This window comes from Solanum tuberosum, unplaced genomic scaffold, assembly GCF_000226075.1.
Source record: "Solanum tuberosum cultivar DM 1-3 516 R44 unplaced genomic scaffold, SolTub_3.0 scf00505, whole genome shotgun sequence".
Taxonomy (NCBI): domain Eukaryota; kingdom Viridiplantae; phylum Streptophyta; class Magnoliopsida; order Solanales; family Solanaceae; genus Solanum; species Solanum tuberosum.
The window spans coordinates 221,027-245,433 of record NW_006239422.1 but is presented as its reverse complement, the minus strand read 5'-3'; the positions used below and the strand labels follow the sequence as shown (position 1 = coordinate 245,433).

At 32.9% G+C, this 24,407-nt stretch overlaps 6 protein-coding genes across 6 annotated transcripts; all 6 read left to right on the top strand.

Moving 5' to 3' along the window:
* The first annotated feature begins 3,034 nt into the window (after positions 1-3,034).
* Positions 3,035-4,383, top strand: LOC102586248 (protein RSI-1). The gene is made up of 3 exons (XM_006364576.1): positions 3,035-3,204; positions 3,415-3,439; positions 3,892-4,383. The coding sequence occupies exons 1-3, from the start codon at positions 3,121-3,123 to the stop codon at positions 4,071-4,073; spliced, it is 291 nt and encodes a 96-aa protein (XP_006364638.1). The 5' UTR covers positions 3,035-3,120; the 3' UTR covers positions 4,074-4,383.
* Positions 4,384-6,739: 2,356 nt separating this feature from the next.
* Positions 6,740-11,503, top strand: LOC102585916 (post-GPI attachment to proteins factor 3-like). Its single transcript, XM_006364575.2, has 6 exons — positions 6,740-6,896; positions 7,121-7,215; positions 9,502-9,763; positions 9,876-10,072; positions 10,278-10,465; positions 11,082-11,503. Exons 2-6 carry the CDS (start codon positions 7,121-7,123, stop codon positions 11,366-11,368), a joined length of 1,029 nt encoding a protein of 342 aa, XP_006364637.1. The 5' UTR covers positions 6,740-6,896; the 3' UTR covers positions 11,369-11,503.
* Positions 11,504-12,253: 750 nt separating this feature from the next.
* Positions 12,254-13,303, top strand: LOC107058377 (probable glycosyltransferase At5g11130). The gene has a single exon (XM_015304008.1). It carries the CDS (start codon positions 12,254-12,256, stop codon positions 13,301-13,303), a length of 1,050 nt encoding a protein of 349 aa, XP_015159494.1.
* A 967-nt stretch (positions 13,304-14,270) lies between these two features.
* On the top strand, positions 14,271-15,932 carry LOC102591100 (phytosulfokine receptor 2-like). Its single transcript, XM_015304014.1, has 6 exons — positions 14,271-14,407; positions 14,556-14,687; positions 14,788-14,877; positions 14,960-15,037; positions 15,400-15,546; positions 15,681-15,932. Exons 1-6 carry the CDS (start codon positions 14,344-14,346, stop codon positions 15,848-15,850), a joined length of 681 nt encoding a protein of 226 aa, XP_015159500.1. The 5' UTR covers positions 14,271-14,343; the 3' UTR covers positions 15,851-15,932.
* A 73-nt stretch (positions 15,933-16,005) lies between these two features.
* Positions 16,006-17,829, top strand: LOC107058376 (leucine-rich repeat receptor-like protein kinase PEPR2). The gene has a single exon (XM_015304007.1). The coding sequence runs from the start codon at positions 16,006-16,008 to the stop codon at positions 17,827-17,829; it is 1,824 nt and encodes a 607-aa protein (XP_015159493.1).
* A 997-nt stretch (positions 17,830-18,826) lies between these two features.
* LOC107058375 (LRR receptor-like serine/threonine-protein kinase FLS2) lies at positions 18,827-23,962 on the top strand. The gene is made up of 5 exons (XM_015304006.1): positions 18,827-19,239; positions 20,808-21,041; positions 21,130-21,207; positions 21,436-21,585; positions 21,772-23,962. The coding sequence occupies exons 1-5, from the start codon at positions 18,834-18,836 to the stop codon at positions 23,934-23,936; spliced, it is 3,033 nt and encodes a 1,010-aa protein (XP_015159492.1). The 5' UTR covers positions 18,827-18,833; the 3' UTR covers positions 23,937-23,962.
* The last annotated feature ends 445 nt before the right edge of the window (positions 23,963-24,407 follow it).

Sequence of the window (24,407 nt, the reverse complement as noted above, 5' to 3'; positions counted from 1 at the left end):
AATCTTTTAGCAAAACAAAGATTTTTGAAAATATATTTGGCATTTATTAGCCATATTTTCATTTACTCGAAAGTGGAGTTTTTTTTTTTGCATTCTAAAAAGTTATTTTATTCCCTAATTTTCTCCAAACTTTTTTCAAGACATGCTTTTTCTTTCACCGATCCTTTATTTATTGAAAAGTAAATTTTTTATTCTTTCTTCTTCTCTTTTCTTATTTTAAACAATTCTTTGTTAATAATGAATCTTTCAACATTTTTTTTTTTACCTTTTTTTTTTTTTTTTTTTTTTTTTTTTTTTTTAGTTGTGATATATTTTCAACCCTTTCGTTCATCAAATTCAGACTCAAAATCTTTAATTAAGTATGTAAATCTTTTATTCATTTGATCATAAAATATTATTTAATTATAAATAGTAGTTTCCTTTTTCTTTGATATTCAATATCTGCTATAGGACCCTACTAATTTGAATGTGTGCACTGCCACCTAAGCTTATAAAAGAGGAAGACACTCTCTATCAAAAAATTTCATCTTCAACATGCAAACTTGAACCTTCTAGTTGAGTGTAAAGGGCATTTGTTTCTTCGAAGACCCGCAACTCCTACCACTACAGAAAACAAAGGTTTTTTTTCACAACGAATATTAGTTATAGTACATGATTTTTTTCATTCACTTTTACTGAATGATCCGGTTCACTGACAAAATGTCACTGAAATAGTGAAAAACTTCCTTATTTTTTCATATGAGAACATATAATACTATTTTTTCTTTTCTCACTAATTCAATCAAAATATTTGTAGGAATAGTCACCATAGATTTTATAGTGAAAAACTCAATAGAAATATAGTGATGTGTTAGTAGCTAGTTTACTTTTGGATGCGTGTACACCGGATAAAGCTCTTGTGTAATAGCTTTCGAACCACACGCAAGAGATGAAAATTGAACTAGATAAATCTGGTACAATGAGTTCAACTAAAAAGACATTAATAAAGAAGAATTAATCCATGGTCCCCCAAATAAGATACCATCTATTACATCGACTCAGTTATCTTTACGGTTACAATAAAGGTCATTTATCCCATACAATTTTTGATGGTCGGTAGAAATAAAAAAACAAAAAAAAAAAGACTTAATGCCTAAGGGCCATGTTACCTCATGTGACCACTAGAATTTTTTATATTATTTTTATATCGTCTATATAATCGTTGCATGTGATAAATATTTAAAGTCAATGAAATAATTTAAAACAGATCTATCCATTTTCCAATATATAATTAACTTTTTAACACAATCATTCCAATTTATACTTCATTTTCAAGTATAAATTTGACGAAGAATGTAATGAAGTGATTAAAATGTTTTTATTTTTAATCTAATATTTTGGATTCGAATTCGGAAAATGTATAACTTTTTGATAGAAATCTTTTTTCTTTCTTTCTTGATAAATTTATAATCTTATCATTATAAACTTTACAAATCAAATAATTAAATAAAAAATAAAATAAAATTATAGGCAATTAATTTGGACAAATATCATCATTTTTTTTGGCAGTATTGAGAAAAAAAGAGAAAATGAAACAACAGAATAGTACTTCCTTTTTTGTTTTTAAAATTTCAAGATCCAAGAAAACTACTCAACTAAAACAACAACAACAAAACAATATGCTCTTCGAAACAACTTAGTTGATTTGCTGGGTGATTATTTACACGAATAATTTAAGATCGATCTCTTCTTTATGTCTTTTAAATCGAGCCAAACCTAGGATGTGGCAAAGTTTGTACAACAACAAATCTTATTATTTTCTTAGAACTTAGATCGATAAATTATTTTTGATAGACTAACATGTTAGATAAAGTTGATAACAATTTTATTTATTTAAAAAAATTAAATTAAATTAAAACAAAAAATAAAAATAAAAATTATAATTCACCGCAAACACGGCGTTATCACCGCTCACTTTATTTCATAATTATCAATCAACTAAATGGACTTTTCTTGTGCATTGGTCCCATTTTTACGCCCTAATATACGCCCAATTTTATTTTATTTATTTATTATTTTTATCTACCTCCAAATTAATAGAGATAATTACGCTTTTAGTCCTTTTAATAAATTATAGTTTTAACCTTCAAGTAAATATAATATGTATTTTTAGTCACTTTATAATGTAAGTATATCCTTGAGTCAAGGTCTATCGAAAACAGTCTTTCTATCTTTTAGAGTATGAGTAAAGTTTGCATAGACACTATCCTTTTCAAACCTTACTTGAAGCAGTACACTCGTATGTTATTATTTTTGTTGTTTTATATCGAAAATATGTGATATTACGACTATTTTTAGAATTATATCCTCAAGTATGGAGTGACATTAGAAAGTTAATGTAATACATCAATGATTGAATAGTTTAGCGTTGAGCTTCTTCATTTCAATTTATGTGATAATGTTTTATTCGATTTATAGTTTAAGAATAAAATGAAGACTTTTGGAATTTGTGGTCTAGAGTAAGAGCTTGTTTGAATTGACTTTAATATTTTGTTTGTAAGCGAAAAGCTTGTTATGACTTATTTTTGTCATTTTAGCTTAAAATTAAGTGCTTATAAGCATTTTTTTAAAAACATACCATACACTATAAAACTGCTTAAACGTTATGTTAGCTTAAAAATACTTAACATAAATTGATCCAAACAAACTCTAAGTCATAGTATTTGTGTGAGATAAATCATCTCATTAGAAGGCCACAAAATGAGAAGTTTAAAAAAATAAATTATTAATAAATACAAAAAGATATCATTTTTTAACTAACTAAAAATAAAAGAGTGTTGCATAATTGAGATATATGAAGAAATAATTTGTAAATCTTCACAATCAAAAGGATCAAAATTGTTTCATATTTATTAATCAAAGGTTAAATTTACTTAATAAAAATCATCAGGATTAAAATAAAAAATTATTGATATTTGAGGGACTAAAAGTGCTAATATCACAAATTAAAATTAGTCTATAAATATTCTCACTTTACTCTTCTACTTCCATCAAATATTTCCATTTATCTTCTCTTCTTCTTAAATATTTTATTTTTCTTCAAACTATATAGTAATTTCACTTCCATTTGAAGAGAAGAAAATGGCAAAGAGTGGTTACAATGCTAGCTTCTTGTTGCTTCTCTCAATGTTCTTGATTTTGCTCACTTTCTCTAATGTGGTCGAGGTAAATACTCACACGCTAAGAGCGTTTAAGATTTAACGTATAAACACATTATTTTTCTATACAATATAACTTTCAGACAAAGAATGTTGATCAACTGGTCACTCTTCAACGTGGCTACACACCATTAAATATTAGATAAAAATATAATGTACCTTTTTTTTTTTTTGACAAACCCTTTTAATTTTATGTGTCTTTTTCTTCATTTTGCAGGGTTACAACAAGCTCCGCCCAAGAGGTATATATATATTGTCCTTTTTCTTGTAAAAATACTTGTAAATTTATATTTTTCGAAAAAGAATTTTTAAGGATAACATTTTAGTCACTATAACAAAAAAATAATTTCATTACAGTGGCTTATTATCAATTTTAGCACTTATATATACATAAATCATTTATTTCAACTTTCAACACGAAATGTTTATCAACTATTTTTTAGTTATAAAAAAATAACAAGATCTAGTGTTTGACGGTAGATGGAAACATACTTACCACTTTGACTGAATAATACAAAAAAAAAAAAAAAAAACTCTTTTACCTAGGGATGAACAATAATTTCATCTACTAAAATAAAAAAAATCACTTATTTTTAATTTTTTTTTTGTTTTCACTAGAATTTGAACCTGATTCTTTTTTATTTAATTTTATTTTGATAAATGGTGTGTTTGATTTTATTTTTTTATTATATAGATTGCAAGCCAAAATGTACTTATAGATGCTCAGCAACATCACACAAGAAGCCATGTATGTTCTTTTGTCAAAAATGTTGTGCAACATGTTTATGTGTTCCTAAAGGAGTTTATGGCAACAAACAATCATGTCCTTGTTACAACAATTGGAAGACTCAAGAGGGAAAACCTAAATGCCCTTAATTAATTAGGGAAATTAATCTTTTAATTTTTTCCAATAATTAATGGAAAAGATTAAAAGTACTATAGCTATATTGTATTGCATTAAATTGATTTCTATTTTGGAGTACTTTTGATGTAATGTTTTAAGTATTTTGTATTTCTCTACTTATGTTATAATGTTGTCGGAGTCTAAGATGAGTTGTAGTACTGGAGCGATATATGATCTATGTATTAGGATTCATATAGCCGTCTTCAACTTGCTTGAAGATGAAGTGTTATTGTAATCTTTCTTTTTTTACAACGAGAATATAATAATAACTTATTTATTGAATCGAGTTTGTTAACTTTGGAGCATTTTTCATTTCTCTCATATGTTGTTATTGAAATTTAAAATGAGTTGTAATATTGGAGCAATATGACTATAGTCAATATTTGTATAGTTGACTTCAACTTGTTTATATTTAAGTATTGTTATAATATGTTTTTACCGACCATGAGCATGTAATAATTTATTTATTGACTTAGTTTATTTCATTATAGTAAATTTTACTTTTATGATATTCTTTTCTCCTTTTTGACCCTTGAGTTGGGTCTTGTTTCATCTAACAATTTTTTAACTAGTTTCTAATGTATTACCTAAGAATATATTTCCTTTGTTCATTTTTAATTGTTTACTTTGGAGCATTTTTCACTTCTCTTCTCTGTTATTGAAATTTAAAATGAGTTGTAATATTGGAGCAATATGACTATAGTCAATATTTGTATAGTTGACTTCAACTTGTTTATATCGAAGTATTGTTATAATATGTTTTTACTGACCATGAGCATGTAATAATTTATTTATTGACTTAGTTTATTTCATTATAGTAAATTTTACTTTTATGATATTCTTTTCTCCTTTTTGACCCTTGAGTTGGGGCTTGTTTCATCTAACAATTTTTTTAACTAGTTTCTAATTTATTACCTAAGAATATATTTCCTTTGTTCATTTTTAATTGTTTACTTTGGAGCATTTTTCACTTCTCTTCTCTGTTATTGAAATTTAAAATGAGTTGTAATATTGGAGCAATATGACTATAGTCAATATTTGTATAGTTGACTTCAACTTGTTTATATCGAAGTATTGTTATAATATGTTTTTACCGACCATGAGCATGTAATAATTTATTTATTGACTTAGTTTATTTCATTATAGTAAATTTTACTTTTATGATATTCTTTTCTCCTTTTTTACCCTTGAGTTGGGGCTTGTTTCATGTTTTTAACTAGTTTCTACTTTATCACCTAAAAATATATTTCATTCGTTCATTTTTAATTGTCATAATTTCTTTTTATAGAGCCAAGTGATAAGAACGTTGACTAACATTTTACAATATATTCTTTCATCATATTGATATGCAAAAAATTGCAATTTATAGTACTTTTCATATAGTTTTTGAACATTTAAATTTTTTGTTTAAAATATCGAATTAATGTAATCTAATTTAATTTTGAAAATTAATCAAAATGACTTTCGAAAAGCACAACATGACAATGAAAATGAACGGAGGGAGTATATATAAAAAAACTAGTTTCTAATTTAGTTGTACCAAACCTTGTTTGAATTGGAGAAAAATAAAAGAGATCCAACTATATTAAGTTTCTATATTTATATAACATATACTAAAAACATTGTGTGAAAGAGAGAAAACAAAAGAGAACCAAGTTTTTTCTGTTACACACTGCCTTTTCAAATATATGGTCCATATGGTAGTTCGTACATGACTATAAAAATATATTTAGTGTAATTTATAAGTGATGTTTGAAAAATGTGTTTTGATAATTATTTAATGATAGTTCACGTAGAAAACTTAAATTTTTTTAAAAAACAATTAATGTATTTTTAATCCTTCACTCTCAGTCTCTCACAATAATAATTATTATGCCCAAATTCCAAGCAGCGTGAATCTGCTATATCGATCGTCACTTTATACAACTTTATTTGGTACAAAATAACTAAATTTATGTTGATAGTTAAATGAATTGGTTTTTATATTTTGCATTTATATGAATTGAATTTATATTTAGGCGGCATAAGTTTTTTTTATAGGCGCGAGACATAACTTATGAAATATTATGATGCAAATAAAAATTAGTTTACACACCCAACAATAACCCATCACATCTCCAAGGAATTTTATTAACGAATTTGGCTTTGCACCAAGTTCACTTTTTTTTTTATATATCAACCTAATAATTTTAGAATACAAAATTCATAAATTAAAATTTTAGATTCACCCCTACTCATGGCTGGTTAACACTACATGAGAATATTATCGAGAAAAAACAAATCTTGACTCTGACGTTTATTAATTTTTACAGCGACCTCAATTACTAAAATATGAACTTCTAATTCCTATGAATGTTTACAATTTTTTTGAAATTATCAACCTTTTATATGTTTTGACCCTTAAAATTTATTGAATATATTATTATTATTATATTTACCGTTCTATTGTTTAATTAATCACATCTTATATTAAACTTGTACTATCTTCATAAATAAGAGTTGCAAAAGAACTCATCACACATATTATAATTGATCAAAATATAAATATATCTAATTATATATCATAAAGATCAAAATCATAATTAATAACCAAAAATGATTTATTTTTTTCCAAATAAAAGGCTTTGCTGCATTGGCACATGTGTTTGCTGCATTGGCACATGTTTTTTTTTCTCTTCTTTCCTCACTTGCTTTGGATTCTCCTCTCCTTTAGCCATAAAAAATGGTGCATTGAAGAATGTTGAATCTCTTTGCTATTTGATAAACATTGAGTACCCCTTTGTGAATCTAACAAGGTAATTTGCTTGTCTAACCCTTTATTTTCTTCCAAATTTTCAATTTCAAATGTAAAAATCAAATCTTGGAGCTTTTTTTTATCTGGGGTTTGGAGTTAAAAATCAAATCTTGGATCCTTTTTTCTATCTGGGGTTTGGAGATAGAAACTAGTTTACTTAATTTGTTAGATTATATGTAAGATATGAGATTAAAGATTTGATTTTTACCAATTTTGTAATATCAGATGGCAGATTGTTATTGGATCACTTTCTTGGTAGTTTTATTTTGTCTTGTTGGAGCTTTTGATGCTAGTGCTGGAGATGCTGACCCTTTATACAGGTAAAATTTTCTGATAATTTTGCCTTATGCTTAATCAAGGTAGTGGTAAAGTGTGCGTATACTCTCCCCTTTTCAGACCCCACTTGTGGGATTCCACTGTATGTTGTTGTTGTTTTATCTTATGCTTAATATGTTGTGAAAGCTTTTCCATTTTCTACTTTTGATTTTTAGTAGTTTAGGCCAAAAGTGTAAAGATATAATATAGATTGATTTGAATGATTTGTAATCACAATTTATATGTGCAGTAGTTTTTCTTGTTTTGAGAAAGGTAAATGTAATGTATTATAGAAGAAGCACTAAGAAAGTCAATGGTATGTAAAAGTGAGCAAAATCAAGAACCTATGGATGAATCCCATTTTAATCTTGTAGGATTGTAGGAAACTAAGTATGAACTCGACTTCATTCATGAGTTCCTCTTTACACCAAAAAAATGAACAAAGGTGTGCTGTTGAACTTGATCTGTGGAATTGAGTTAGCTTTGTCTTTGAAGCATCTAGTATTCCTTTTCCTTCCACATGGTTCACCAAATGCATGTTGGAATGGTATTCCACTAGATTGTCTTCCCTTTCTTCCTTCTCGTTTTGTACTACAATTGCAGCAAATGTGTTGAGTTTTTGGGCATCCAGGGATGGATATTGTGTGTAGCTTATCGATTGATCTGAATCTAGTAGCTTTGGCTTGAACCCTGTATATGTGTTAAAAAATCTACAAGATAAATACAAATAGTAGATTTTGACCCCCGTGAATTAAATGGGATGGTAGAATCCGGAACTCGAATCCAAAATGTTCAAATCCTAGATCCACCTCTATGGCCATCACCTCTCCAAGACCCACTATGTTGAGAAATAGATGTGAAAGCTGGCAGTCACCTTACAATGAATGAACAGATGGCTCACACTTTCCAATTCAATCCCGCAAGGTTAACACCTGCAGCTTAACTTGAAACACCTTCTTTGAAGATGTTCCTATGTTAGGCATATGAGAAATAAGCTACTTTGTAAGGAGCTTGAGTTTCCAGATCGTGAATTCTAGGATGGTTGTTTTCTGTTTCAGCTTGTGTCTAAGTTCTGTATAGGGACTGAACCATGAAGATGCCATTACTGTGAGATTTCCATATCATTCTGGTAGAATTACTGTTGGAGTTTTGGAAAGGTTCCCGTTCCAGTGCAGTAACATTGACTTGGGGGAGTCCTTTTCAGTGCTCTTTTGATACTTCTTTTGGCTTTTAGTTCGTTGTGGAAAAGATTTGATCTTTTTCATACCTGAATGGCATCATTGAGGAAGGAACTGGTTAGTGACTTTAAGAATGATATACATTAGTATACTTGGGAGATTGGGTCGAGTAGGTTCCCAGTTAGAGTGTTTTAAGGTTTTATCCTATCAATCAATTAAGCATCAGTCCCAATTAGTTAGGGTCGCCTGTTTGAATCATATGTATCTATTTCGTTCTTCAGGCCCATTCTTTTCCAATACTAACTATTGTCTTTAACCAAATGAGGGGTTCTCTAAAACTAGAAGTTTGTTAGTCTCATACTTATATGAACATAGAAATACTAGTATCTGATTAGAATAAAGTGGTTCATTACAAACACCAGATGTAATGGAAGTGTAACATCAACTGCTACGATTTGGTTTAACTTGCATAGAAGGTTTGCTACCGTTCTGTTTTGTTCTTAGTCAAGTCCCTATATATTTTGGGAGATTGTAGGTCTCTTGAGATAGTCTTACACTCTTACTCTAGGTAACTTTTGGTTTGTCTTAACCCTTTTACCACATTCATTCATCATAGTGTCGAATTTATGGACCGGTTGTATTGAGGTTTATATAAAATATGATAAATCTTCTCAGACAACCTTCTCTCAACTCTTATATATTCTACTTATACCCTCTGTTAGATATGACCATTTTTAATCTACTTCACATCAATCTTAGCATCCGTTTTTCATGCAACATCCATATCTAAAGGCCCAACAATCACAATTACAATACATTATTTGTCTCTCAATCGATCTACAGAACTTGCCTTTTACACAAGAGGAATCTCTCTTTTTTTTTAATTAAGTTGAAATATCTACAATGACATAAGTTATACCTAATTCCAACTATGCAAACATTATCTTTTTGTGAAGAGAAGGAAAATGCACTTGTTATATGCACATTTTTGTGAATGATTGTGAAAAACTGGTCTTTTTTGTTTCTACTTCAATTCAGAAAAGTTCTACTTCCTTTTCTCCTGCACTTAACAATCCGACATGATATTTTTGAAATATCGTTTCCATGATTTAGGGCTTGTTTTGGCCAATGTAAAGAAACCGGATGTGCTGGAGAAACATGCTTCGCGCATTGCAATACTCCTTTAAATGGTTCTTCTTCTGATGACAACTGGTACTTGAAAGAGCCTCTATACCTGTGGTTGAAACAAGCGAACTGCCTAAGTGATTGCCAGTATCACTGCATGCTTCAAAGAGAAACAGAACGAGCAACACATGGATTTGGGCCTGTGAAATATCATGGGAAATGGCCATTCAAACGCGTGTTTGGGCTTCAGGTATGTTAATTAATGGCCCCGTCCTAAGTTCCAACAGCTTCAAGAATGGTTCTCTCGCTTATGTATTCATATATATCGAGTATTAATCTGGAGTAACATCTTAATCTCTCAGGAGCCTGTTTCTGTTGCTTTCTCTGCACTTAACCTTGCAATGCATCTCCATGGATGGCTGTCCTTTTTCACACTTATTTACTACAAGTTACGATCAAATGCCGATGAGACAACCTGCTACAATTACTCCAGTTTGTGGCACATCTACGCGTTCTTGTCTATTAATTCATGGTTATGGAGTGCTATCTTCCACGGTCGGTAAGTTTATGATTTGGCAGTCTTGATAATGCTGATTTTGATTTCCTAACTTACCGATATATAGTTTAGGCTTTTCTTTATAATTGTATGCAGTTAGAATTTGTTGGCAGTGCCTGCCTATCCGGCTTGACGTTTATCTATTTTCTTGCAAATTTCAGCATACTTATTAAATTGTATTAAATTGTTTTTCGTTTATTTATTGTAGAGACATGGATTTTACAGAAAAGCTGGACTACTCATCTGCTGTGGTGTTACTTGGATTTTCCCTGATTGTATCAGTACTAAGAAGTTTCAGTGTAAAGAATGAGGCTACGAGAGTTCTGGTTGCTGCTCCGTTGCTTGCCTTCACCATCACTCATATATTGTACCTGAACTACTATCAAATGGACTACGGTAATGTCATTATCTCTCTTTTTTTAAATTTACGGCAAAATGTGCTTCCCTTGACAATAGGATGTCGAGTGTATTTCTGGAAAAAACAAGCACCAAATACTTTTTAAGTCGCGCAAGAAAGGATAAAATACAATATTGATTTTGGGTCGAGTTATTTGCATTTTGGTGTACAAGTTGATCGTAATTGTTGACGGGGAATCGTAGTAGCTCAGTTGGTTGGCTACGTAAAATTTCACTTGTTGGTAAGGGTTCAATTCTCCACCTTTTATTCACCTCCCCCATTTCCCCTTCCCCTAATCATAATTGCCAACTCTAGAAGTCATGTGCGTTAAGCAATACCAAATCAAATATGACGAGTAGTGGGGTCCTGAGCTAAGCCTTGGAAATCGTAATGCCATAATGCTTTTCAAAATCCTCCTGATCATTATCATTATTCTATTCCAATAATTCGTGCGAAGACGAATCTTTATGCTGTGGATGCTTACGACTCTGGGCTATTGTTGTTTGGCATGATTTGTGTCTTAGAAAGAGTTGGCAAGTGTAGGAAGCTATTTCTTGTAGTCATGACTTTTTCTGGTGTTTATATCTGATGATAATTACTGTGATAAATTCTCAGGATGGAACATGAAAGTTTGTGTTGTGATAGCTGTTTCTCAACTTCTAATTTGGTCAATCTGGGCTGGAATAAGCCATCATCCTTCCCGGTGGAAGTTATGGACGGTGGTTGTTGGAGGTGGCCTCGCGATGCTTCTAGAGATCTACGACTTCCCTCCATATCTAGGACTCGTAGATGCTCATGCACTTTGGCATGCCACCACAATCCCTCTGACCTATATCTGGTGGAGTTTCATCAAGGATGACGCGAAGTATGGAACTTCCAACTCGAGTAAAAAAGACAAGTAGTGTTTTCAACAGGGTTTTTGAAGTTTTATATCGCTCGATCAGTTTTGACACACAGAGCTATAGCAAGTACTCAAATAGTAACTCCTTTTATGTTCCTTCTTGCAAGTAGAGGATGCTTGTTTGTGCTAGAAAAACTAGAAATCGAGGTTTTTCAGCCTATAGAAGAGTGTGTCATATCGGTCAGAGACAGATTCAGAATTTTAATTTGACTTGACGGGTTCAACCTTTAGATTAAAGGTTAGATTGTAATGTTATAGTTACAATGTTGACATTACTCATTTCATCACATGATTTACACCATTTTCTTGCTTTTGGTCTTAGCCATCTCTATTATTGTGTAGGTAGCACCTCTATTTCGAAAATAAAATAAAATAAGAGATAACCTAAGAAATCAACGTAACGTAATGTATTGTATAAATAAATGCTTAAATTTGGTTATCGTATCAAGTTAAATTAGGAAATTGAATATACCCCTTTAAAAGACACTAGAAAAAACAAAATATAATACACATTCTAATATACCCCACTCAAGTTGCTATTAATCTTAAACTATAGATTATAACTAAAATTTAATTAGACGGATAATTCAAGATGATGCAATCGAAAGCTAGGAACTTTTCTTTTGCAACTTTTATATTCAAAGGTCACTTTCCCATATACACAAAGAAAATTAAAAGAAACAAATAGCCTAAAGTTGACCAATTAAAATTATAACACAACAAAATGTATCATACCTTTCAATTTTCAATTCCAACATTGATATTCCAACAACCCCTATATTCCAAACACTTAGTATAAGGTATTCGATTGATCGAACAGAGACGAAAGTTAACCATAGTAATTCAGGAGTTAGTTCGGTGTGGAAGGACTCTGCTCAACGGAGAAATGGCAACTTTCACTTTCTCATTGTGTTTTCTACTCAGCTTCACCTTCCTCTTTGTCTTAGTTCATCCTTCTTCATCTTCATCTTCGCCTTATCTATATCCATCAACATTTACGAAGAATTACAATAATATGCTTACGAGTTTCAAAATTTTCATCTATCCAACGACTGAACGAATTACTTTTTTTACTCAATCAGCTTCAAATTTCTATGATTCCCTCCTTAATAGCGCGTTTATCACTCAGGAGCCTGAAGAAGCTCATCTGTTCTTCGTGGTTTTCTCTCCTGAGATATCTACTCGTTCTCAGGCGCGGCTTGTTCGTGAGCTGAGAACGAAGTATCCTTACTGGAACCGGACGTTAGGAGCTGATCATTTCTTCATCTCACCGGAAGGAATTGATTTTTCTTCTGATAGAAATGCACTCGAGCTGAAGAAAAATTCAGTTCAGATTTCGGTTTTTCCGACTGTTTCAGGTAAGTTTATACCTCATAAGGATATCAGTTTGCCTCCGGTGAGTAAATCCTCACTCGTACTCTCTCACGCGCCGGTGAATATGGATCGTTCGTTTTTAGGTTATCTGAAATGGGATGGGAAGACGGAGGCGGAGTTGGTGGAGGAGTTGAGGTTGGATTCGGAGTTTGTTGTTGAAACTGAGCCGTTGGATCAATTAGGAAGAGTGAAGAGTAGTAAGTTCTGTTTGTTCTTCTACGAAGCTGAATCGACGGCGGATTTGACTGAAGCAATGGCGGCGGGATGTGTTCCGGTGGTGATTGTTGACCGTCCGGTTCAGGATTTTCCGTTAATGGACGTTTTGAGGTGGTCGGAAATGGCACTGTTGATCGGAAACCGCCGTGGAGGTCAGGGATTGAAGGCGGTCCTGGGCGGTGTGCCGGAGGATCGATATGAGCGGATGAGGGGATTGTGTGTAGCGGCAGCTCACCATATGGTGTGGAACGCGGAACCTCAGCCGTATGATGCATTTCATATGGTGATTTATCAACTGTGGATGAGACGGCATACAATTAGATACACTCGGAGGGAAGAATTTTAGAGTTGAAAAATTAAATTTCTTGCTTGTAAATTTAGTGCATGATTAATAATACTATAATCCTAAATTCCTAATTAATGGGTCAATAAATTGTATGCTATGATTGTAATTTGTTTACTCCCTAAAAGGACATGTTTAATAGATCCTTTTGTTATGTTCTATCGTTGATATATTCCACTTAATTAAAATGATCTTTTAATATATAACAAAATGTGTTGATTTTGATCTTTTATTCTAAATCTACTTCATCTCTCTCATTTTATATGAGTTAGTTTGACTTGACATGAAATTTAAGAAAGAAAAAAACTTTAAAAACTTATGATCTAAAATAAGTTATAGATATTTGTGTGACTATAAATTATTTCATTAAGAGTAAAATGAATATTTCAAAGTTAAATTGTTATACTTAGTATAGAAACATGTCATTCTTCTTGACAAAATTAAAACAAAAGTGAGTCATGTGAAACAGAGGGACACATTTGCTCAAAAGAAATTGTTAAGTTTAACTTTAGTAAAGATATATTAACAAAATTTCCAAAATTCTTCAGTGCAATCAGGGGTCGTTTGGTAGTTGGATAGAGTTACACAAGTACTAGTGATTTTGAAAGAAATGTATTACAATAAGTGGTAAGAGAATCACTTGTTCATTGCGTAATGTAGGTGCAAGAAAATCGAAGTTTGTTTCTGATGGTGATAGTCAACTTGTCAAGGTCCTTCCATTTTCGAATTCTTCTTTTCCAGCTCACTTTAAATCAATCAATTTCCAAGCAACAAGTTGATGAATTACAAGGAAATATTGTGTTTAGTAGTGTTTTTGTTAGGTAGGTTGTCTACATCACACTGCTGAGGTGTGGCCCTTCTCCTGACCCTGCTAACCTGGGATGTTTTGTACACTAGGCTGCCCTTTTTAATTCCTGCGCCAAGAAACTCATTATCTTTTTAAATAGATTCTTTATCTCCGGTGTTGTAAAGAGGATTGTTTGAATATATTAATATGACTAATAGCAAGATTTATTGGTGGTTGCTGGTCTTGTTCATGGTAAATGGATGGAGATGTTGTTATTGTTGTTGGAAAGAAGAAAGGACTATGTTCCATTGATCATAAGTGTTAGTAACTATGACTATGTTCCAAAAAGGACTGAAGTAGTTATACATATCAGCAAGAATGTTAAATTCAAAATTTAATCTATTTGCCTCGCGAAAACTTAACTGTTTAGCATGTCTGATTTTAAGTTTCTTCGTGATTTGTTTACAGGTTTCAAGAAACCTGGACAACTAGAAATACTTGATTTGTCATTGAACTACTTGAACCGCAGCATCTTTAAGTCTCTTAGTCAACTTTCATCTCTCAAGTCGTTGTACCTCGCGGAAAACAACATTGAATCAGGTGCTAACATTTGGTTCATCTGTTTTCCCCTTTGCACTATTAGTCTTCCTCTTTTTACAGAACTGTGCTAAAAATAATCCATTTCCTTCTAACATTTCAGGTTCTGAGAGATTATCAGGGTTGGACAAGCTGGAAATCCTGGATTTGAGCTACAATGCACTAAATGATGAAAATGTTCTCTCTGTTCTAGGTAATTAAACTTATAGTTTCTTTTGTGAAAAGCCGTTTTTCCTCAGTAGCTTCCTACATAATTATTCTGAATTCCTCGACAGATCTAAATGTATCTAGAATGACGTTGAAGAAGCTTGATATAAGGTACAACAGATTCCGGAGTTTTATACCAAATGAAGGTATATATACAATTACTGAAGTTTTTCTTCCTTCAATTGATTTTATTCTACCTCCTTGTACATCTTGCTATGTAAATATATCTTATTGGTACCCAATCGAAATCACAAGCTTAAAAGAACTGAAAAGTCACAAAATCATTTACAAATTCCACAGGCTCCATTTGCATTTGATGAGATGTGTATAAAATATAAATACATAGACTTACATGGAAAGATGTTATTTTAATAACTCTCTTTGTCAACATTTTGGTTAAAAATATGACATTCCACCATTTTAGGCGTCATTTGCAAGTCGCTATTGCCATTTTAGTTCAAACATTTACAGTTTAAAGCATACTTTTAATGTTTCTTTTGCATGTAAGAGTTGGGAGCTTTAAGAAATATCGAGTGGTTACCGTTGGATGGAAACACATTGGATGAGAACTTTCTCAGGAGTACTGGTGTAATGTCATCTCTTACAGTGTTATCAGTAGCTAACTGCAACCTCAGTGGAGTCCTACCTCTTCAAGGTAATTTCAGACATACGTAAATAGAACAATGAATAGTCGAGAACAATGAATAATTTCAGAACAATCCATGTTTCTAATATTTTCTGCATAACAACTATATAAGAACATGAATAACAATCATCTTCATTTTATAGGCTTGTGTGATCTAAAATATCTTGAAGAACTAAGTCTCCGCCTAAACTACTTCATTGGAGAAGTCCCTGCATGTCTTGGAAACTTAACACCTCTTCGGGTAATAGATCTCAGTCAAAATTACTTTATTGGAAATATTGCCTTATCTCCACTTCGAAGTCTTGTCCCTTGAATATCTCTTGTTAGCAAACAACAAGTTTGAAATACCAATTTCATTCGAGCCATTTGCTAACCATTCAAAACTTAAGTTTGTCATTGCTTTGTTATTCTAAAAGCTGGACTCCAAATTTCCAATTGGAAGCCTTGTCTTTATCCAATTGCTCTCAAATGCCAAGTTTCCTTCAGTATCAACATCATTTACGGATTCTTTGTCTCTCGAAATGTAACATTGGTGGAAACTTCCCAAATTGGTTGTTAGAAAACAATCCCAGACTAGGAGAAGTTTATTTGGATGGAAATGCATTCAATGGATCTCTTGAATTTCTGTTCCTTCCTAATCTGAAAGCTTTTGATATCTCCAGCAACAAAATTCAAGGACAACTTCCTCCTAACATTGGGTCCATTTATCCGAAACTCATGATATTCAAAATGTCCAACAATATGCTTGAAGGCTTGTTGCCTTCAAGTTTTGGTGGCATGAAAGACCTTCAATGCTTGGATTTGTCAGGCAATAAGCTAACAGGTGATCTACCTATTGGATTGGCTCGTAAAGGATCCAAGTTAAATTTTCTGAGATTATCGAATAACATGTTGAAAGGGGAAATATTTCCAGTTTTGACTAACATCAACAATTTTGCATATTTGTTCTTGGATGGAAATAACTTCTCAGGCCCAATTCCGCAGGCGTTATCCACTGCCTTATTATTTTCACTGGATTTAAGTTACAATAATTTGTCAGGAAACTTACCAGTGTGGCTTGGTGACATATCCTCCTTAGATTCCCTCGCACTGTCCGGAAACCATCTAAGAGGTCATATTCCGCCTGATTTTTGTAGACTTGAAGGACTTCAGGTGTTAGATCTCTCTGAAAACAACCTTGTTGGCACGATTCCATCATGTTTTAGTGCTTTACGAGCCTTAAGACGTGTGTATTTGAGCAAAAACATGTTACAAGGGGAATTTAACGTGTTCTCGAATTCCCATCTACTAATGTTGGATCTTGGAGATAACAACTTCAGTGGTTCAATTCCAAAATGGTTGGACGAAACTTCTGAGTTAACTGCCTTACTCTTGAAAGGAAATCGTCTTCAAGGCACCATTCCTCCACAGTTATGTCATGCAAGTTACTTAAGAATGTTGGATCTTTCTCACAATAATATCTCAGGACCTATACCTCATTGCTTGGGAAACATAATGCAGAATCCATGGGACACAGATGTATACTACAGTCCATCATTTGGATATGGAGACTTCGAGATGTTTGGAGGAAATACCTTGATAGACGTAGATGACTCATTCGAGACAACATCAACAATTTCATTTCCAAATAGTTTTGGCGCGTGGGTTGGAGTAGAGTTCACAACCAAATATAATACTTATTCATATGAAGGTAGCATTCTTAGTTACATGTTTGGTGTTGATTTATCTTGCAACCAGTTAAGTGGTGAAATACCCAATGAACTCGGTAATCTTACTGTCATTCATGCATTAAACTTGTCACATAACCACCTTACTGGAACAATACCATCAGAATTCTCAAATCTCCAGAATATTGAGAGTTTGGACATATCATACAACAACTTGACTGGGAGGCTTCCTACTCAACTTCTAAAGTTGACAGCTCTAGAAGTTTTCAGCGTGGCACACAATAATTTAACAGGTATGACTCCACAGCGTACAGCGCAGTTTGCAACTTTTGATGAAAGCAGTTATGAGGGAAATCCTGTTCTTTGTGGTCCTCCATTGCACATCAGTTGCACAGAGGCCAAAGAGATTCCAACATACCTTCCTGCACCAGATTTCTCCGAAGATGATGCTTCTTTTTTAGATATGGAGTGGTTCTGTATTTCATTTCTTGTAGCATATGCAAATGTGGTGGTTGCAGTGGTTGTAGTACTTTGCGTAAACCCCTCCTGGAGAAATGTCTGGTTTTATTATATCGAGTCTTTCATGTATTCATGTTACGATTACTTTAATTCCAAAAGTTCATGACTTTCATAATTATGTAACATTTCATTTATGTAAATGTATGTGTGAGTTGTTCTTGGAATGTTGGTGCCTATCTAGTCCATTAATACTAGTGAATGTTGTGTTGATTTGCTTGTGCCTTCTTTAAGCATTTGCCAGATTAATTAAATTATTTCGAAATATAAAAATGTGTCATATTTTTTAGAACAGACGAATAGCCAAAATTCTTCAGTGCAATTAATGGTTTGAAAAATATGTATACTGCTCAATGAGCCATTTCTTCTATATGGTCCACTGAAATAAGTGCTAAAGACTTGGTAAACTCCTAAAGTAGCTGAATTTTTTTGACATTAGCACACAAAAATTATAACTAAAAAAAAGAAAGAAGAAGAAAATGGCTAAGGAATTAATTTTTGTTGACTAGTTAAGCACAATAATTATCAAAATTTACTCACCGTTTCAATTTGTTTGTCTTACTTTCCTTTTTAGTCTGTTTCAAAACGAATGTCTCTTTCCTTTTTTGCAACTCTTTACATCAAACTTTCCACGTGACATGTTTAAGACCACATGATTCAAAAATCTTCTTTACTTTCCTAAATTTCGTGTCAAGTCAAAATCAGAAAAACAAATTGAAACGGAGGGAGTATATAGCAATAGAAGTGTTTGCATGAAACTTCCATACAAGTGATACTAATGGGAAATGTTTCCTCATGAGTAAGTGTCTCAAGTCAAGTCAATGATGGTGCTAGTCAACTCAAATTGCAAGCAATGTTTTGATGAAAATTAGAGAAAAATATAGAGATAGAAGAACAACAAGACATATTAAAGAGTAAAATAAAGAAGTTGAAAGGGACATAACAAGAAAAGTAGTTGCACAAAATTCCACTCTAGTCTACATCAATTATTGCACTATTCCTTAAGATGCCTGCTACCTCTCACCAGCACAGATAACGAACAAGCTTCTTTTTCTTATATATAGTTCGGATATATCTTATAGTGTTGTCAACTTGTAGGTAAAGAAGCAAAACATGGCTAATAGCAAGATAGTAGATTGGTGGTTGTTGATTTTGTTCATGGCAAATGGATGGTTGTGTTGTTATTGTTGTTTGAATGAAGAAAAGACTGCTCTTTTGCAACTCAAGGCAAACATAAACTACAGTACAGGCAACGATTACTTGTCATCGTGGGGGGCTAATGAAACCTCGGATTGTTGTCAATGGGAGGGAATTGTTTGCAACAACACCACCAGAAGAGTCGTAGAATTGTCCATTATTGCTAAGCAAATTAGTCAAGAAGAACAACTAAGAAATGTTACAGATAGAGATGATATGTTGAGGAACTGGCTTTTTAATGCATCTCTATTTTTTCCCTTCAAAAATCTCAAAGCTTTGATCATACCTGGACATTCATTAGCAGGCTGGGTGAAGAATGAAGGTATGTTCTCTCTATATACGCTCCCATAATATAGAACGAAAGAGATTATACTACTCCCTCCGTTTTATATTATATGGCGATGTTTGACTAGGCTCAAAAGAACCTTAAAAGCTTGTGGTTGTAAACATGTAATGATAATTCTATTGTGTTGTACTTTTTTTAAACGGACTAAAACAGAAAGAATGTCATATAAAATGAAACAGATAGAGTACTACATATCTGAAAAATGGTTCTAAAGATCCATTTCTAAATACAAAAAGGTGTCATTCTTTTTAAGCGGGATAAAACAGAAATGTTGAAGTTTGCTTTTAGTTACTGCAGTAACTTTTAGCAAAATAAGTTATTTAGTTTGAATAAATTTGAATTTTGAATTTTAGTTAGTTTGTTTATGTTGTTGAGATATTTTAGGTTGTTTTAAATTTCAAATTACGCAGATTATGTGTTTTATGTTGGCTATTTAAAGCCCCTCAATGCTTAATAAAATTATTGAAAGCTATTGAAAGTCATTTCAATCCATTGAGAGACATTTTCAATCTTTTTGTGCTGCCCCATTTTTAAAAAACACCAACAGTGGTATCAAGAGCTTCATTGATCTTAAGGGATCTGTGAAATCTTCCAAAAAACTACCATATATATTTAACCCATAAGGGCTACCCATTTAACCCATCAGGGCTACCCATTTTAACCCTACCTTTTCAACCGGTGCTTTTTTCAATGCACAGGCTTTTCTAAATCATTTTTAACCAAAATAATGGTAAGCAGCAGTCTCTCTTTGAATTCCCCACAAATTTTCACAGACGAAAACTATCAAATTTGGTCTGTGAGAATAAAACCATATTTTGAAACCTATGTGATATGTGAGGTTGTGATGGAAGAAAAACCCTTACAATCTCTCTCTGTGAAGTTCAGATTAAAGTACTTTTCAAAAAAACTTCTACACAAGACAATGTCATCACATGTGTTTTTGAAGAACAAAATCATAAGAAGAAAAAGAAAAAGAAGAAATTTTGCAAGTTCAAAACTAATAGAAAAAAATCCAGCATCAACTACCAAAGCAAAAATTGAGGAGAAGCATTTTTTTCAATTGAAGTAACTAAAGCAAAGGAGGAGTGTTGAAGTTTGCTTTTAGTTACTGCAATAACTTTTGGCAAAATAAGTTATTTAGTTTGAATAAATTTGAATTTTGAATTTTAGTTAGTTTGTTTATGTTGTTGAGATATTTTAGGTTGTTTTAAATTTCAAATTATGCAGATTATGTGTTTTATGCTGGTTATTTAAAGCCCCTCAATGCTTAATAAAATTATTGAAAGCTATTGAAAGTCATTTCAATCCATTGAGAGACATTTTCAGTCTTTTTGTGCTGTCCCATTTTTAAAAAAACACCAACAAGAAAGAATGTCACATAAAATGAAACGGAGGGAGTATGATCGCAATACAAACTTGAATTACAGCTTCCAAAGGTTTAACTATATACTGGTTTAAGAATGTTAAGTTCATTGTACAATCTACTTGACTCTGTCACATAATTTAGCATGTCCATTTTAAGTTTCTTGTTAATTTGGTAACAGGTTTCGAGAAACTGAGACGACTGAGGAAACTAGAAAGACTTGACTTGTCGGGGAATCAGTTCAATCGCAGCATCTTTCAGTCCCTTAGTCAGCTTTCATCTCTCAAGTCACTGAACCTCTCAAGTAACAACAAAATTGGATCAGGTTCTGAGAGATTGTCAGGGTTAGACAAGCTGGAAATCCTAGATTTGACCTATAACAATCTAGAGGATGAAAATGTTCTCTCTGCTCTAGGTAAGTAAACTTATAAAAATGTTCTAAAAAAAGCTCTTCTTTTATCATCCATACCTTCCTAACATTATTATTATGAATTCCTGGACAGAGTTGAATAAATCTAGAACGACATTGAAGAAGCTCGATATAAGGTACAACAGATTCCAGAGTTTTATACCAAATGAAGGTACTTAAAGTTTCTTCTTTCAGTTGATTTTATTGTTAGAAAAACCATAGATTACACGCGGAGATATTATTCTAGGTGTCTCAGTATCAGTGTCTTGGTTAAAAATATGCTGTTCCACCATTTTAGGTGTCATTTGTTAGTTACTATTACTTCACACGTCTACGCTGCACTTTTGTAACACCTATGGCTACATGTTGATGATTCTTTTATGTTTCTTTTGCACGAAAGAGTTGGGAGCTTTAAGAAATATAGAGTACTTATTGTTGGATGGAAACACATTGGATGAGAACTTTCTCAGGAGCAGTACTGGTGTAATGTCATCTCTTAAAGTATTATCAGTAGCTCAATGTAACCTCAATGGAACTCTACCACTTCAAGGTAATTTCAGACATAGCATCGATCCTTTAAATTTTCGTCTTTCTAGATAGTGCTACGTAGGATTGATGTCACGTTAATCTTGTGTAAACGGGACAAAATTTCAGAATTTTGGTTCCATAGTAGTCTATATTTTCTGCATAACAAAATAGAACATGTATAACAATTATCTACTTGTTCATTTTATAGGCTTGTGTGATCTAAAATATCTTGAAGAACTAAGTCTCAGCAGCAACAGCTTCACTGGAAAACTCCCTACATGTCTTGGAAACTTAGCGTTTCTTCGAGTAATTGATCTCACTCATAATCAGTTTACTGGAAACATTGCTTTATCTCCACTTTCAAGTCTCTTGTCCCTTGAATACCTCTTGATAGCAAACAACAACTTTGAAGTACCAATTTCATTCGAGTCATTTGCTAACCATTCAAAACTTAAGTTTGTCATTGCTGACTACAACTCGGTAATTGTACAAACTACGTCTAAAAGTTGGATCCCGGAGTTTCAATTAGAAGCCTTATCTTTATTCAACTGCTCTCAAATGCCAAACTTTCTTCATTCTCAACATCACTTGAGACTTCTTCGTCTCTCGAAATGCAACATTGGTGGAGACTTTCCAAATTGGTTATTAGAAAACAATCCTAAACTTGGAGAAGTTTACTTGGATGGAAATGCATTCACTGGATCTCTTCAATTGCCATTACTTCCTAATCTGAAAACTTTCGATATCTCAAACAACAAGATTCGGGGGGAACTTCCTGCTAACATTGGGTCCATTTTCCCAAATCTCGTGATATCAACAATGTCCAACAATATGCTTGAAGGCTTGTTGCCTTCAAGTTTTGCTGACATGAAAAACCTTAAATGCTTGGATTTGTCATACAATAAGTTAAAAGGAGAGCTACCGACAAGATTGGCTCGTAAAGGATCCAAGTTATATTTACTGAGATTGTCGAATAACATGTTGAAAGGGGAAATATTTCCAGTTTCAGCCAACATCAACAATTTCGAATACTTATACTTGGATGGGAACAACTTCTCCGGCCCAATTCCACAGAAGTTATCCACTGCTCCTTTACGTACATTGGACTTAAGTTACAACAACTTGTCAGGTAACATACCGTCCTGGCTTGGTAATATCTCCTCCTTAACCTCCCTTGCATTGTCCAAAAACCATCTAAATGGTCATATTCCACCTGATTTCTGTAGGCTTGAAGGACTTGAGGTGTTAGATATCTCTGAAAACAACCTTGTTGGTGTGATTCCATCATGTTTTAGTAGTTTCTGGGACTTAAAACATGTGTATTTGAGTAAAAACAAGCTACAAGGGGAATTCAACATGTTCTCAAACTCAGATTTAAGAGTGTTGGATCTCGGAGATAACAACTTCAGTGGTTCCATTCCAAAATGGTTGGGACGTTCTGGTATAACCACCTTACTTTTGAAAGGAAATAATCTTCAAGGCACCATTCCCACAGAATTGTGTCATGCTAGTGACTTAAGAATTATGGATCTTTCTCACAATAATCTCTCGGGACCTATTCCTCGTTGCTTTGGGAACATAATGCAACAAGAATATGTCATAGAAGACAAATACAGTCCAGCATTTGGATATTCAGGATTCCAGACGTTTGGAGGAGACGCTGCGATAGAGGTAGAATTCTCGATCCAGTATTCATCGACAATCATGTTTCTAGATACCTATGTATGGGTTGGAGCAGAATTTATGACCAAACACATTACATATTCCTATGAAGGTAGCATGTTTTATTATATGTCCGGAATTGATCTTTCTTGCAACCAGTTAAGTGGTCACATACCTAAGGAGCTCAGTAATCTTACTCAAATTCGTGCGTTGAACTTGTCACATAACCACATAACTGGAACAATACTATCAGCATTCTCGAAGCTTCTGAATATCGAGAGTTTGGACTTGTCATACAACAACTTGACTGGGAATATTCCCACTCAACTTCTAGATTTGACAACTCTAGCAGTGTTTAGTGTGGCACACAATAATTTAACAGGTATGACTCCACAGCCTATTGCACAGTTTGGAACTTTTAATGAAAGCAGTTATGAAGGAAATCCTTTTCTTTGTGGTCCTCCACTGCTCATCAGTTGCTCGGAGCCTAAAGAGATACCGAAATCACCTCTTGAACCAGAATGTTGTGAAGACGATACTGGTTTTCTAGATATAGAGTCATTCTATATTTCATTTCTTGTGGCATTTGCAAATGTGGTGCTCGTAACGGTTGTAGTCCTCTGGGTGAACCCCTACTGGAGAAATGTTTGGTTTTATTATGTTGAGTATTACATGTATTCTTGCTATTACTTTTTTGCTTCCAAAATGTAAACCTTACATATTAAGGTCACTTTCAACTAAATCATACACATGAGTTCTGTTCCTAATACCTTCTTGTTTCTTGATACTAAGTAGGCGTTTGGCCATGCGATATCATATCACGATATGGTATCGTGAGATGGAATCAGCGTTTGGACATGCAATTTTACGCTGATTCCATCTCATGATTTCATAGCATGAGAGATGATATCATTGTCACGCCCCGAGCTACCCCCGAGACGCGGACACGGGACCTAGGACCACAAGTGATCCCAAGCTAACCCTGCTGGCATGATCATGAACATACTAAAGATAATAAACTGATGCGGAAGCTAAATCATAAATAAATCTGAAAAGATGGGGAATACCCATATACTATAACTGAATATATCAAATCTGAGAGTTTAATACAAAAGAAATATATTAACTCAATACTAAGCTGAATCTATCTATGTCTGAAATAAGCCTCTAAACTGACTAGAA